Source organism: Nycticebus coucang, chromosome 10 (assembly GCF_027406575.1).
Source record: "Nycticebus coucang isolate mNycCou1 chromosome 10, mNycCou1.pri, whole genome shotgun sequence".
Taxonomy (NCBI): domain Eukaryota; kingdom Metazoa; phylum Chordata; class Mammalia; order Primates; family Lorisidae; genus Nycticebus; species Nycticebus coucang.
The window spans coordinates 91,748,103-91,763,024 of NC_069789.1; the positions used below are offsets into that span (position 1 = coordinate 91,748,103).

The 14,922-nt window shown below is 36.8% G+C and overlaps 1 protein-coding gene across 7 annotated transcripts in view; it reads right to left on the reverse strand.

Moving 5' to 3' along the window:
- The window catches only part of FIRRM (FIGNL1 interacting regulator of recombination and mitosis), a 63,534-nt gene that overhangs the window by 25,474 nt on the left and 23,138 nt on the right, over nucleotides 1-14,922 (reverse strand). For all 7 annotated transcript variants that reach the window (XM_053605289.1, XM_053605293.1, XM_053605291.1 and 4 more), the window contains 8 exons: nucleotides 14,571-14,651; nucleotides 13,311-13,375; nucleotides 9,620-9,768; nucleotides 8,890-9,019; nucleotides 7,352-7,538; nucleotides 5,512-5,594; nucleotides 5,099-5,150; nucleotides 4,009-4,098 (listed from right to left, as the gene is read on the reverse strand). In XM_053605289.1, coding sequence (XP_053461264.1) covers nucleotides 4,009-4,098; nucleotides 5,099-5,150; nucleotides 5,512-5,594; nucleotides 7,352-7,538; nucleotides 8,890-9,019; nucleotides 9,620-9,768; nucleotides 13,311-13,375; nucleotides 14,571-14,651 — 837 coding nt within the window. The remainder of the gene's footprint in view (nucleotides 1-4,008; nucleotides 4,099-5,098; nucleotides 5,151-5,511; nucleotides 5,595-7,351; nucleotides 7,539-8,889; nucleotides 9,020-9,619; nucleotides 9,769-13,310; nucleotides 13,376-14,570; nucleotides 14,652-14,922) is intronic.

Sequence of the window (14,922 nt, forward strand, 5' to 3'; positions counted from 1 at the left end):
ATATCAAGTTCTGAAATAGCATCAACTATACAAAATCTCCCTAAAAAGAAAAGCCCAGGACCATATGGCTTTATATCAGAATTCTACCAAACATTTAAAGAAGAACTAGTACCTATATTACTAAACCTCTTCTAAGATATAGAAAAAGAAGGAATATTACCCAACACATTCTATGAAGCAAACATCACCTTGATGCCCAAACCAGGGAAAGACCCAACAAGAAAATTATAGACCAATATCACTAATGAATGTTGAAGCTAAAATACTCAATAAGATCCTAACAAACAGAATCGAACAACACATCAAAAAAGTTATACACCACGACCAAATGGGATTTATCCCAGGGTCTCAAGGCTGGTTCAATATACGTAAATCTATAAATGTAATTCAGCACATAAACTAAAAAATAAGGACCATGATTCTTTCAATTGATGCAGAAAAAGCCTTTGATAATATCCAGCATCCCTTCATGATCAGAACACTTAAGAAAATTGGTATGGAAGGGACATTTCTTAAAATCATAGAGGCCATCTACAGCAAACCCACAGCCAATTATCATATTGAATGGAGTTAAACTGAAATCATTTCCACTTAGATCATGAATCAGGCAAGATTGCCCATTATCTCCATTGCTCTTTAACATTGTAATGGAAGTTTTAGCCATTGCAATTAGGGAAGAAAAGGCAATCAAGGGTATCCACATAGGGTCAGAAGAGATCAAGCTTTCACTCTTCGCAGATGATATGATCGTATATCTGGAAAATACTAGGGATTCTACTGCAAAACTTTTAGAAGTGATCAAGGAATACAGCAATGTCTCAGGCTACAAAATCAACACCCATAAATCTGTAGCCTTTATGTATACCAACAATAGCCAAGCAGAAAAAACAGTTAGGGACTCTATTCCTTTCACAGTAGTGCCAAAGAAGATGAAATATTTGGGAGTATAACTAACAAAGGACGTGAAAGATCTCTACAAAGAGAACTATGAAAATTTTAAGAAAAGAAATAGCTGAAGATGTTAACAAATGGAAAAACATACCATGCTCATGGCTGGGAAGAATCAACATTGTTAAAATGTCTATACTACCCAAAGCAACATATAATTTTAATGCAATTCCTATTAAAGCTCCATTGTCATATTTTAAAGATCTTGAAAAAATAATATTTCGTTTTATATGGAATCAGAGAAAACCTCGAATAGCCAAAACATTACTCAGCAATAAAAACACAGCAGGAGGAATCACACTACCAGACCTGAAACTGTACTATAAATTGATAGTGATCAAAACAGCATGGTATTGGCACAAAAACAGAGAAGCAGATGTCTGGAACAGAATAGAGAACCAAGAGATGAATCCAGCTACTTACCGTTATTTATCTCTGACAAGCCAATTAAAAACATTCAGTGGGGCCGGGTGCGGTGGCTCACGCCTGTAATCCCAGCACTGTGGGAGGCTGAGAAGGGAGAATCGCTTGAGCTCAGGAGTTCGAGACTCGCCTGAGCGACGGTGAGACCCCAACTCATGAAAAAAATGGAAAAACCCAGCCGGGCGCCGTGGCGAACGCCTGTAATCCCAGCAGCTTCTGGAGGCTGAGGCAGCGGGGTGCCCGCAGCCCGAGTCTGAGGTTGTGGTGAGCTACCACACCCACTGCACTCTGCTAAGGGGCATAGGGTGGGACTCTGTCTCAACCAAAAAAAAAAAAAAAACATTCAGTGGGGAAAAGATTCCCTATTTAACAAATGGTGCTGGGTGAACTGGCTGGCAAGCTGTAGAAGATTGAAACTGGACCCACACCTTTCACCATTAACTAAGATAGACTCTCACCGGATAAAAAATTTAAACTTAAGACATGAAACTATAAAAATACTTGAAGAAAGGGCAGGGAAAACTCTTGAAGGAATCGGCCTAGGTGAATATTTTTGAGGAGAACTCCCCAGGCAATTGAAGCAGTATCAAAAATACACTACTGGGACCTGATCAAACTAAAAAGCTTCTGCACAGCCAAGAACATAGTAAGTAAAGCAAGCAGACAGCCCTCAGAATGGGAGAAAATATTTGCAGGTTATACCTCCAATAAAGGTCTAATAAGCAGAATCCACAGAGAACTCAAATGTATTAGCAAGAAAGGAACATGTGATTCCATCTCAGGGTGGGCAAGGGACTTGAAGAGAAACTTCTCTAAAGAAGACAGACGCACAATCCACAAACACATGAAAAAAAGCTCATCATCCTTAATCATCAGAGAAAGGCAAATCAAAAAACTACTTTGAGATATCACCTAACCCCAGTAAGAGTAGCCCACATAACAAAATCCCAAAACCAGAGATGTTGGCGTGGATGTGGAGAAAAGGGCACACTTCTACACTGTTGGTGGGAATGCACACTAATACATTCCTTCTGGAAGGATGTTTGGAGAATACTTAGAGACCTAAAAATAGACCTGCCATTCGATCCTATAATTCCTTTACTAGGTTTATACCCAGAAGACCCAAAATCACAATATAACAGAGACATCTGTACTAGAATGTTTATTGCAGCCCAATTTATAATTGCTAAGTCATGGAAGAAGCCCAAGTGCCCAGCGATCCATGAATGGACAAGCAAATGGTGGTACATGTATACCATGGAATATTAAGCAGCTTGAAAGAAAGATGGAGACTTTACCTCTTTCATGTTTACATGGATGGAGCTAGAACATATTCTTAGCAAAGTATCTCAGGAATGGAAGAAAAAGTATCCAATGTACTCAGCCCTGCTATGAAGCTAAATTATAGCTTTCACATGAAGGGTATAACCCAACTATAGCACAAGACTATGAGGAAAGCCCCAAGGAAGGGGAAGGGAGGGGGGAGGTTATGGTGGAGGGATGGCAATGGGTAGGGCCACACCTATGGTGCATCTTAGAATGGGTACAGGTGAAGCTTACTAAAGGCAGAATACAAATGTTTACATACAATAACTAAGAAAATGCCATGAAGGCTACGTTGAACAGTTTGATGAGAATATTTCAGATTGTATATGAAATCAGCACATTGTACCCCTTGATTGCACTAATGTAGACAGCTATGATTTAACAATAAAAAAATTAAAAAAATTCTAGTAAGAAATAACTCCTAGCATTTATTAAGTATCCCTCTTAAACCTAGCACTATGCTGTTTTGCATATATTATCTCTGAATCTTTACAAAATTTTCAGAATAGTTACATTTATCCTTAACTTTGCAGACAGAGAAATGGAGTTTCATAAAGGACGACTTGTCCAGGGTCACAGTAAGCCAGGATTCAAACCAAGTCCTGTAGGATCTTAAGTATAATTTCCTTCACTAACCCAGTGGTTGCTAAGGTTGGATCATAAGGAATCATGTAGGAACTTAATGACAGGAACAAGGAAAATAAATTACTGAGCCTAGTTTCTTACCCACTACTTCACATCCACTCCTTTCACAGGTGAGAGTCCAGGAACCTGTAGTTTTTAAAATAACTCCTGCAGGGGTTCCAGCATGACTAGCCTGAGGGACTGTGTGTACTCAGCTATACAGATTCACATAAGGAGAGATTCTCCTCTACCATGGCAGAGCTTATTTTCCTCACAATAGCAAACCAAGCCTTTAGTTGCAAGTCATACTTGCTGTTCTCCCCCAAAAGTTCAACTAGCTAAGAAAAAATAATATACATCATTAAGAGCGTAAATATTACAGCTGTTAAAAGAAATAAGTTCTATAATACAGAATCATTTCATATACCTTAAGTATGGAAAAACTATGTATATTTCAGTGAAATATACATTTCGGGAAGATGGAATTAGAATAATTATCCGTAACTTGAAGGACATCAAAAGTTACACCCACTTAAATAAGCAAGCAATCAGTGCTAACAAAATTATGCTCAGTTCATGCCATTTAAATTTAGAGTTAAGTTGGAGAGAGGAAGCCAGGAAAGAAGTCTGAATCCAATTCTCAGCAGCTATATGAAGTAAAGACAGTGACATAGATACTATCCTTGCCTGATAACGTGGGGCCATGAAGAAAAAGAGCCGCTTCAACAGTATTGACAGGTTGACAGACTGGTAACATTCTCCAGGGCATGATTTTATCTAGGAATAGATAGAAGAAAGAAGATTGATTTAAAATTAGTTTTTACAAAGGAACAAACCAAAAAATTAACAGCAACTCTTTCTAGGGGAGAAGATTATATATAATATTAACTTCTAATTTGGGGCTTTTAGTTTTTCTTTTTTTTCTTCACTGAATCTGATTACTTTTATAATGAGAAAATTTTGACAATATAATTAAAAATAATACTCATAATTTCTATTCTTAATTATCATTTTGATGATAACTTGCTTTGTTAATCCTACTACTCAAAGACAATTCATGGAACTTTGAAAGGTCTGATAGTGCAGAGGTGGAGCTAACTCTAAGATGGAAGCTTCATTAAAAAATTTTATAACCCCAATTTTATCAATTCTTATGATAAGGTACTGTCATTCAGTCCTAACAAACAGGTTATAACCATCCTGCATGAAACACATGAAACATCTCAGAATTTAAAAGCAAAAAGTCGATGCTGAAAATATTAAAAGCAATCATTATTAATCATTTTCTCTTAATACCCATTCATAAAACATTACTTCTTTTGCCAATGCACCTATCATTATCAAACTTAGTCCCTTCCAAATCAGCCTGACCAAAAAAAAAAAAAAAAAAAAAAAAATAGAAGAAAATCAAGAGTCAGTTCATCTAAATCGTATTAATGAAAGAAAGAGATGAACTCTTGGCCACTAACATTATAAGTAACTCTTATTTTCTACTTTGCCTTCGATTTAAATTTATTCTGACTCAACCTAGTCTTTCTTTCCCAGAACAATTACTGACACTCTATAAAATTTCGAAAATGAGAAAATTTCTCCAGTTTCACACTAGTACATTCTTCTTAAAAGCATCAGCATTTATGTAGAGCAAAGAAACTATCAAAAAATTTAATTACAATCATATTTTTCTGTTGCTACTATGTGTTTACATTTTTCAAGATTATCACACCTCCAAAGAAAATGCATGGAAAGTAGGTATTTCAAGCCTTGTGATTCTACTCACCAGATGAGCCACTATGGTGACATGGTGAGCACAGAGTTCAGCAGTCCCGTATCTCCAATACAAAGAGAAGGCAATATGGTTTATGCAATTACTAAGAAACACAGGGAGATTAACTTCCATAAAGCACTAAATACTCTGATGAGAATATAAAACTGCCATCATTTCCATGGCTGAGGAGTACCACAACACACACACGCACCCAAGCAATACCCATCTATTGGCTTGAGCCAAAGAAAGGAAACAGGAAACCCCATTTCCCAATTTAGTGCTATGTGTAATCAAATCATTGGGGGAATTATCTTTAAAAAATTATTAAAACACAACATTTCTGTTAACTAACAATTACATGATCATTTACTGTCAATCACTATTTATAACCAATCCAAACACCAAAAAAATCAAGTATGTTGTACCGAGCTAGAAAGCACCATGCATCCATAGCTAACAAAGAGGTGATCATATCAGCACTAAGTACAGCATTCAGCAGCACAGCATCCTAATAAAAAACAGAAAGGTTAATTATGTAAACACTGAAGGCTCACAATAAATTATCATTAGTATCAAAGTTCTCAAAATAAAATAAAAAAGGCATTATCAGAATCCAAACAACAGATCCTTAATGGGAAGGCTCTACTTTCCAGCATCTGAAAGAACACACACAGCCAGGCCCTCAGTATTTATTGAGCATCTATTATATGAGGCCTGACAATTAAGTTTGTGAACTTGCCACCGTGCACCTACATTAGCAACACTGTACAATCAACTTGGTAAGGTTTCATAACCTTTGTTTATCAGTGTCTCACAGCTGTTTTCATGCTGATGTGTGGCAGTGTCCTGCTGAGTGGTGTTCACTGATGTTGTTTTTGTGTGCCACTGCAAGAATGTCAAAGCTTGATGAACAAGAGCAAGAAATATTAAATTCCTTGTTGAATGTGGCACGAGTGGAAGTAAAATCAGGGACATGTTAGTCCAAATTCATGGTCACAATGCCATGAAGAAAACAGCAGGGTGGGTACAAATGGATTAAACATTTTTCTGAGGGGAGAGAAAAGTGTCACTGATCAAGAGAGATCAGTAAGCCGGCCAGTAACAAACAGAACTGATGAAAACATTGCAAAAATTCATCAAATTGTACATCAAAATCGTCGGCTGGCTGTAAGAAGCATAGCAGACCAAGTAAATGTCAATAGAGAAAATGGGAAAATATTAACTGAAAACCCTGGCATCATGGCAATGCACCAGCTCACATGGCACTGTCAGTGAGGGCATCTTTAGCCGGTAAACAAATAACTGTATTGGAATACCCACCCTGCTCAGATGATTTGGCCCCCAATTAACTTTTTTCTTTACCCAAAGATAAAGGAACTATTGAACAGAAGACATTTGATGACATTCAGGACATCAAGTGTAATATAACAACAAATCTGATGGCTGTTCCAGAAAAAGTTCCAAAACTGCTTTGAAGAGGGGACTAGTGCTGGCATCAGTACAAGACTTCCCCAGGGAAGAACCTCGAAGGTGACCATAGTGATATTCAGGTATGTAGCACATTTCTAGGATGAGTTTGGGAACTTAATTGTCAGAACTCATGTAAGCACTGTGCTAGGTTATGGGGATTCACACGTGGTTTTAAATATGGTAACTTAATTGCCAGGATCCCCAAATATTCTCTTAAGTAGCCTTAAATCTTTAGAACAACATAAAGAACATATACACTTATCTAAATCTTTTCTGCATTTATTTATTCATATATTTTAATACTACCATGTGCTAGATATTATACATCGTGTAATATGTATCTTACATCATACTGATCCTTATGTATGTTCTAAGAATTTTTTCCTAGAATCTTCTCAACCTCTTTTCTAAACCAACTACATTAAAACAAAATCTACATTATGCCTATGATCTATATAAGACTCAGTACTGCACACTAGTAGTAAACTACTATTTACTTCTTTATGAACTTAATTAGGTAAAATTCTATACACTTCTTCTCACACTGTCTTTACATACCACCTCACCCAAAATGTTTTCTTAAATATTTTAGCCAAATTTTAGATCTCAATATTATGGGAATGTAAGTTCATCATTTTCTAGGACACAACTGAATTAAAAGATAAAGTGTGCAATCTGAGAGAATGACATTCAAAGGAATATACATTAATACTTTCTACTACATACAAATCACAGTTTAAATGAAAAGAAAGCAAAAGTGTAACCCTGGCATAGCCCAGCAAGTAACATGCTTACCAGTTCAGCAAACAGTGAAGGATGAAAGGAAACAATAAATGAACACAGGTGAACACAAACATGCTGATACAAGCTGACAGCCATTTCCGCTTGCCCTTTACTCTTTACTCCCTGTAAATGAACAGGTAGAGAAAGTTCACCAGAACACTGCTCAAAACTGTTGAAAATGGCTTTGAGTAGAGACACCCTGCAGGGAAATTAAGAACATTGAACACAAAATTAATAACATTTAATATTAGCAGGTATAATAATGTCACATGGAAGATTGTTTAAGCAAAGCAAAATGTCTCAACAGGTGTATAATCAACACTAGTTTCCAAGTTGTATGAATATTTAAGGGATATATATAGAGAAATAAATATATTCACTGTAAAATTCCTTAAAGGAAAAATTTTTGTGGACTTTTTTCCTATCATTTATCAACTATTTTAAACAGTACTGAGTTATACAAAGTCACAGTTCTTCAAAAAACCTGAGACTAAAATAGCTATATTTGATACTATATGTTTTTTTTTTTTTTTTTAGAGAGAGGGTCTCACTCTGTCGTCCTGGTGTCACAGCTCACAGCAACTTCCACCTCTTGGGCTTAGGTGATTCTCTTGCCTCAGCCTCCTGAGTAGTTGGGACTACAGGTACCTGCCACAATGCCCGGCTATTTTTTTGTTGTAGTTTGGCCGGGGCTGGGCTCGAACCCAACACTCTCGGTATATGGGGCCAGCATCCTACTCACTGAGCCACAGGTGCTGCCTTGATACTATATATAAAACATTTTTAAAAATAAGTACTATAGTTCAGATGGGGGGGTCGGGTCACTCTAAGATTGGAATGGTTGAAAAATTTTCAGAGGATTTAAATGACAAATTAAAATTAGGCAAGATACAAATAGATAAAAAAGACAAAGCAAGAATAAATGGCATGCATAACCAGTCTGATAGTAGCAAGGTATATGTGTTGAAAATAAATAAAAGCAGAAGATGAGAACAGAATGGGATGTGCTTTAAATACAAAGCTGAGGAGTTCTGACATTATGCTTGTTTTTGAGCAGAAGAATAGAAAAGCTCAGAGCCAGGTTTAGGCTAATCCAGTTGTGGTACAAAGAATGGGCCAACAGAAGTGAAAAAGTCCACAAAAATTTTGCCTTTAATCCAGTGAGTAAGAAACTAGAGCCTGGACTACAGTGTTGGCAAGGAGTAGGATTACAATTGAAATTTCCCAACAGATACCGTTTAGTATCTAGCATTTTATTTATCAGCACTTATTTTTAAATATTACTCTGTTACAGTCAATGTTCATAATGCTGACCATTAGGCAATAAATACCGAACAAAATTAAAATATTTTTATATAGATTTATTTATTTTTGTAAAGTAGCAATATATATGACGTCTACACAATAATCATTTTTTTTTTTTAAGGAAACATATCTCTCACTGAAACACTATAATATCCGACATAACAAAACACTTAATTCCAAAACTATCCTAGAGGGCATTCTAAACCATGAATAATCTAATTCGATATAAACAATATATTTTCTACCTGGTTGTAGTTCCTGAGACCTGGCTTTCTGTGCACCACAGAGTTTGCACATCCTCAGGCTGAGAGGGCAGCTTATCCATGACAACAACCAGGAGGAGACACTGTGGGAACTGCAGTTCACATGGCAAGTCTTATAGATAATAAAAATACATTAAGCTACAACAAATCTGTAAAAACAAACTCAATAAATATTTCCAGCAGAAATCTATGATATATGAAGAAATTAGAGGAATAATTTTTAAATGAAAAATGAGTTTTAAGAAAACAAAATTGGGCTGGATGGGGTGACTTATGCCTGTAATCCTAGCACTCTGAGAGGCCGAGGTGGGTGGATTGCCTGAGCTCACAAATTCAAGACCAGCCTGAGCCAGAGTGAGACCTCATCTCCAAAAATAGCCAGGTGTTGTGGCAGGTGCCTGTAGTCCCAGCTACTTGGGAGGCTGAGACAAGACAATCACTTAAACTCAAGAGTTTGAGGTTGCTGTGAGCTAAGACGCCGTAGCACTCTACCTAGGGTAACAAAATGAGACTACATCTGGCTACTTGGGAGGCTGAGGCAAGAGAATCATTTGAGTCCCCATATCCCCCCCAAAAGAAAAGAAAATAGGAGAAATTTTAAACCAAAATTCTAAAATTCTAAAAAAAAAATAAAGACTAGGGAAAAATTACTGTATCTCTAACATGTCATAACTAATAGATGATTTAACATTAATTCTGTTTTGAAACTTACCTAATTTACTGTCTAAAACCACCTGCACGAAAGGGTGGAATGTGAGCAGTTGACTTATGAGTGGATCCAGTGCCACTAGGAAAGTACCCACTATTTCCTCCTGTTGTGCTTTAGAAATCCTGGTAGCATATAGGCTGGGTGGAAACTTGCTGGAATGGGAGAGAAAAAAATACTCAGTCACTAATAGCTGTCTTCTAATTTTAGATAAAGCAAATACTATAAACTGAAGTTCTACTAGTGAAAATATATACATAAAAAAGTAAGTAGCATGCATTTTATAAAACAAACTTCAAAGTGCTGAATTGAAACCAAAATTTTATTAAGTCCTTTGAACTACAGGATATGACTAGAATTCTATAAAATGAAAAGCTCATAATCTTACAGAAATCTTTAGTATTGCTTTGAGACATTTTAGTACCATTTTGACAATGGCATTTTAAAGAGACTATAAAAACATAACGCTTAAAATCAACTAGATTTAAAGAAAAGGTATTTTTGACTAATTCTTCCTTAATTATTTTTTTTTTTTTTTTTTTTGAGACAGTCTCACTTTGTTGCCCTCAGTAGAGTGCCCTGGCATCACAGCTCATAGCTCACAGCAAACTCAAACTCTTGGGCTCAAGTGCTCCTCTTGCCTCAACCTTCCAAAGAGCCAGGACTATAGGTGCCCACCACAACACTTGGCTATTTTTAGAGATGGGGGTCTCGCTCAGGCTCAGGCTGATCCACCAGCCTCAGCCTCCCAGAGTGCTAGGATTACAGGTGTCAGCTACCATACCCAGCACCTTAATTACTTGTAATAAAAGTTTAGAAATAGGTAGAATGCTGAATTTACTATGAATACTCAGTTTCTTAGAAGCAAGAGTTTTACAAGAAATATATTGTATACTAACACCAAAGGAGGATGAAAAGATGTTTTCAGGGCAATATCTCAGTAACTGGAGTTTAAACTAAACTTCAGTCAAAACCTATCTGAAATAAGATACATATTCAAAATGTCATGTTAAGTATAGTAAACTTGACAATACATGAGAAAATGCTATCTAGCAGGAAATAACATTTAAAAGGATGCACTTAAGATGTGGGATGAAAAAAACACCAATCTATCAATTATCATGTAACATTGCTTCATTCATTTGACCTCCATGAGCCTCAGTTTCTTCATTTGCAAAGTTGATTCCAAGTTATTGTGAAGATTAAATTTAAGTGAAAGAAATACAGGTAATGAGATTCTATAGATTTGAATTACAGCTACTGACCATTGATGCAAATAATTTTCAATCAAATGGTAATACTTTTAGATTCATTTGACAAATGTTTATTAAATGCCTGTGTATACACGCCATACACTACTCCAGGAATGGGTAATACATTACTAAACCCAATATACAAGGCCAGGAGTGGTGGCTCCCAACCTGTAATCCAAGCACTCTGGGAGGCTGAGGTGGATGGATCGCCTGAGCTCAGGAGTTTGAGACCAGCTTGAACCAAAGCAAGACTCAGTCTCTAAAAATAGCCAGATGTTGTGGTGGGTGCCTATAGCCCCAGCGATCTGGGAGACTGAGGCGAGAGAATCACTTGAGCCCAAGACTTTGAGGTTGCTGTGAGCTATGATACCACAGCACTCTACCAAAGATGACAAAGTGAGACTCTGTCTCAAAAATTAAAAAAAAGAGTATATATAAAGTCACTGTCTTTACAGAGTTCACATTCTAATGAAAGGGGTTAGTTAATAAACAAGTGTGCAAGTAAATCCATAATAGAGCTGATGCTTTTAAGTGTTACAGAGAAAAAATAGACAAAAACGTGGACAGGAAGTTCTGTTGATGAAAGTCATTTGAGAAGTCACAGAAGTCACTTTGGCTACTATATGGAGAATAGAATAGAGTGAGGCAAGGCTAGAAAGACAGAAAGGAGGATGGTCTTTTGTAAATTCCAGGCATTATAGTGGATAGGACCAAATGGTAACAGTTCAGGTGACAAGAATGGCTATGTTCTACATGTGTGCACATGTATCTGTATATACTAACTGCGATACTGCAGAATATGCTAAGGAGGCAAGGTTTTCCAGCCTGATCAATTTGAAAAACAAGGTTGCTAATACCCCAAAAAAGAAGTTACAAGAGGAATAGAATTTCTTCAGAGTTTTTTTGGAGGAAATCAGCAGCTACTTTGGGATAATTTAAGTGCAGATGTCCTGACTGGCAGTTAGACACTAAAGAGGAGACATATAAATTTAAAGTCTTGAGGCTAAATGACAGTAGATAGAAAATAAGCCCAAGAACTGAGGCTGGGCAGAAGAGGAGGAACCTACTGAGAAGGCTGAGGAGCAGAAGGCAGGAGAGACCCATGTCCTGGGAGCTAACAAAAAAAGGTATTCAAAAGGCAGGCGCAAGCACCACTGACAGGTTACCCAGAATGAGGACTCAAACTCACCATGGGATGCAGCCACACAGAAGTCACTGATAACCTTGACAAGATCTGTTTTGAAGTGAAGTAACACAGCAAAAAGCCTGAGTGGAACAGCTTTAGGTGAGAAAGTAGTATAGATAATGCTTTCTAGGAGTTTTGGGTTTTTTTGTTTGTTTTTGAGACAGTCTCACTCTGTCACCCTCAGTAGAGTGCCGTGGCATCATAGCTCACAGCAACCTAACTCTTGGGCTCAAGCGATTCTCTTGCTTCAGCTTCTCAAGTAGCTGGGACTACAGGTGTGAGCCACCACACCTGGCCTAGTTTCTAGGAATTTTGTTATAGAGAGGGAGAAAAATTGGAGGGTATTTGGAGGAGGACATAGACTCAGAGATCATTTGATATTATTCTTAAGATGGGAAAAATAATAGCAAGTTTCTATACTCATGAGAATGATCCAGTAGGGAGGGAAGATTAATAAAGCAAGAAGGAAAAGGAGTAGCTACTGAACTGAGGTCCCTAAGTCAGTGACAGAGGCTAAAATCCAATCCATACTAGCCTCAGGCTCAGGACTTGCTCCAGGAGGGAGGAACACCTAGATACAGGTGGAAAGAGAGTCGATATGTTGTTTGAGGTAGCACACAGCAACTCTCTTCTTACTGCTTTCCTTTGTCTCTCCAGGATAGGAAGTAGGACTATGAATTGACAGTAAAGGAGGAGGTGCTGGAGATACAAGAAGTTTGAAAAGGGAGAAGTGTGAAAAAGTTGTCTAGAAGATTAAATGAATTTAGGAAATATAATAGGACTGCTAAATAATGAACTGACCAATTTGTTTTAGTGTCAAACCTAGGGCTCATATGAGTTTTAACCAACAATTTAAAATATCACTTAGCACCTATATAAATTATGATACCTTTCTATAATTTTTTCTAAAATGGAGTTTAATGCTTGACTTAAACCACACAGAAAATAAAAATAAAGATTTTATAAATCCCAATATAAAACACATATATGAATATACAACCTTTTTTTGCCATTGGTATTTATCACCATACCCATTATTTATCACTCATGTATAAGGTCCTAGTTAAGAACAAAAAGACGAATAAAACTCAGGTGGAATCTATACTTCAAAAGGTTCCATTTCCAATTATTTTAAGCAAGTAGAAAAAAATTTACTAAAAATTTCTCTGATGTTTTCTTTTAAAATAACATGTACATAAGTTTTGCATGCTAGAAATTGCATTGTTGCATTTTAATAACCATATGGCATTCTTCTTACCTGTGTATCTGAAGATAGAGTTGGTGCAAGGTACCGCAAGATTCAGAGAGGAAAGGAAGAAATTCCTAAAACAAAACAACCCTATTCATTCTCTGTATACAACATGACTTTCTAACACATATCCTTTCATAAAGGCAAGCAAAATAAAATCAATCCTGAATGTGCCCTAATAAAAATAATTCTTACACTAGAGTGAAAAGGAGGATGAGGCTAAGTAAAATATGCCTCATTGCTCTCCACAGTCATTGTTTGAAGGTTGAAAACTCATAAAGAGACTTGCATATTTGGTAGTCATCAGAATAATGGTGATAATTAAGAATAGAATAGGTAAGTTGCCAAGGCAGATTATTTGGAGAGAAGAACAGAGAATGCTTACAGGGACCTGTGAAAGAAACAATATCAACAATAGATATTAGTGATTTTTGAAAAACTATTATCTATGTTGAATTTGTTTTTGACCTTGTCTTCCTCCTTTTTAGGAAAAGATAAGGATTTCCAATGACTGTTTATTATAGTCAAAATTCCCTGGTTGGCATACTTTCTTTCTGGGCAGCTGCCACGTAGAGTGGTTGGCTGCATTCTAGTAGCAGATAGACTGTGGAAAGTACCCCAAAGACAATGATAGTTACCCATCTGCTATTTGCTTGGTGTGTAGGAGCCAAAATTATCTCTAACTACATTGTTTTTAAAAAACCAATTCTTTTCTATCAGAAGAATCTAAATTTTTCAAAAAGTGGTCATCAGGTTTTTTTCTGTATCGTTTTTCTTTTTCTTTTGGAGACAGAGTCCTATTATGTCATCCCTGGTAGAGTGCTGTGACATCATACCTCACAGCAACTTCAAACACCTGGGCTTAAGTGATTCTCTTGCCTCAGCCTCCCAAGTAGCTAGGACTACAGGCACTGGCCACAACACCTGGCTATTTTTTTTTTGTTGTTGCACTTGTCATTTTTGTTTAGCTGGCCTGGGATGTGCTTGAACCCAACAGCCTCGGTGCATGTGGCTGGTGCCGTAACCACTCTGCTATGGGCGCGGAGCCTTTTCTGTATCTTATAACACAATAAAAACTACTTACTTTACTTTCTAAAAGATAGCCTGAACATAAAAGATGGAGAAATCACACCTGTACTCCCAGCCTTACTGATTTCTAGCCACCTGACTTGATGTGAGCTATATGGGATTGAGCTTTCTCTTCTGCGAGATGGGAATAATAACATCTAAGTTTTTGAGAGGACTAAATAAAACAAAGTAAAGCCTTACCTTAGTATAGTGCAAAAGGGAGTTGGCAAAGAAACGACACAATTTGAGTGTTTTCTGAAATAATCTATAGTCAGCATTATCCTGTCCCAAAAAAGAAAAATGTATAATAAATAATAGTATGAAATTAGCTAAACTTATAAATGAGACAATATTTTCTAAAAAGACTTCTCAAACACAGCACAAAAATTTTCTAAGAAAATGTAATTCATCTCCAAACTGTTGTTAGGAGCAATACAAAGGAATGATGACGAGGTGTTTCACAACCTAAATTCTACAGCACTGAAAACAAATCTTAACATGTAAGTGCAAAGGAGGTGGTCCTTCTCGGTTGCTCTGAAAGTGAAGTACCTTA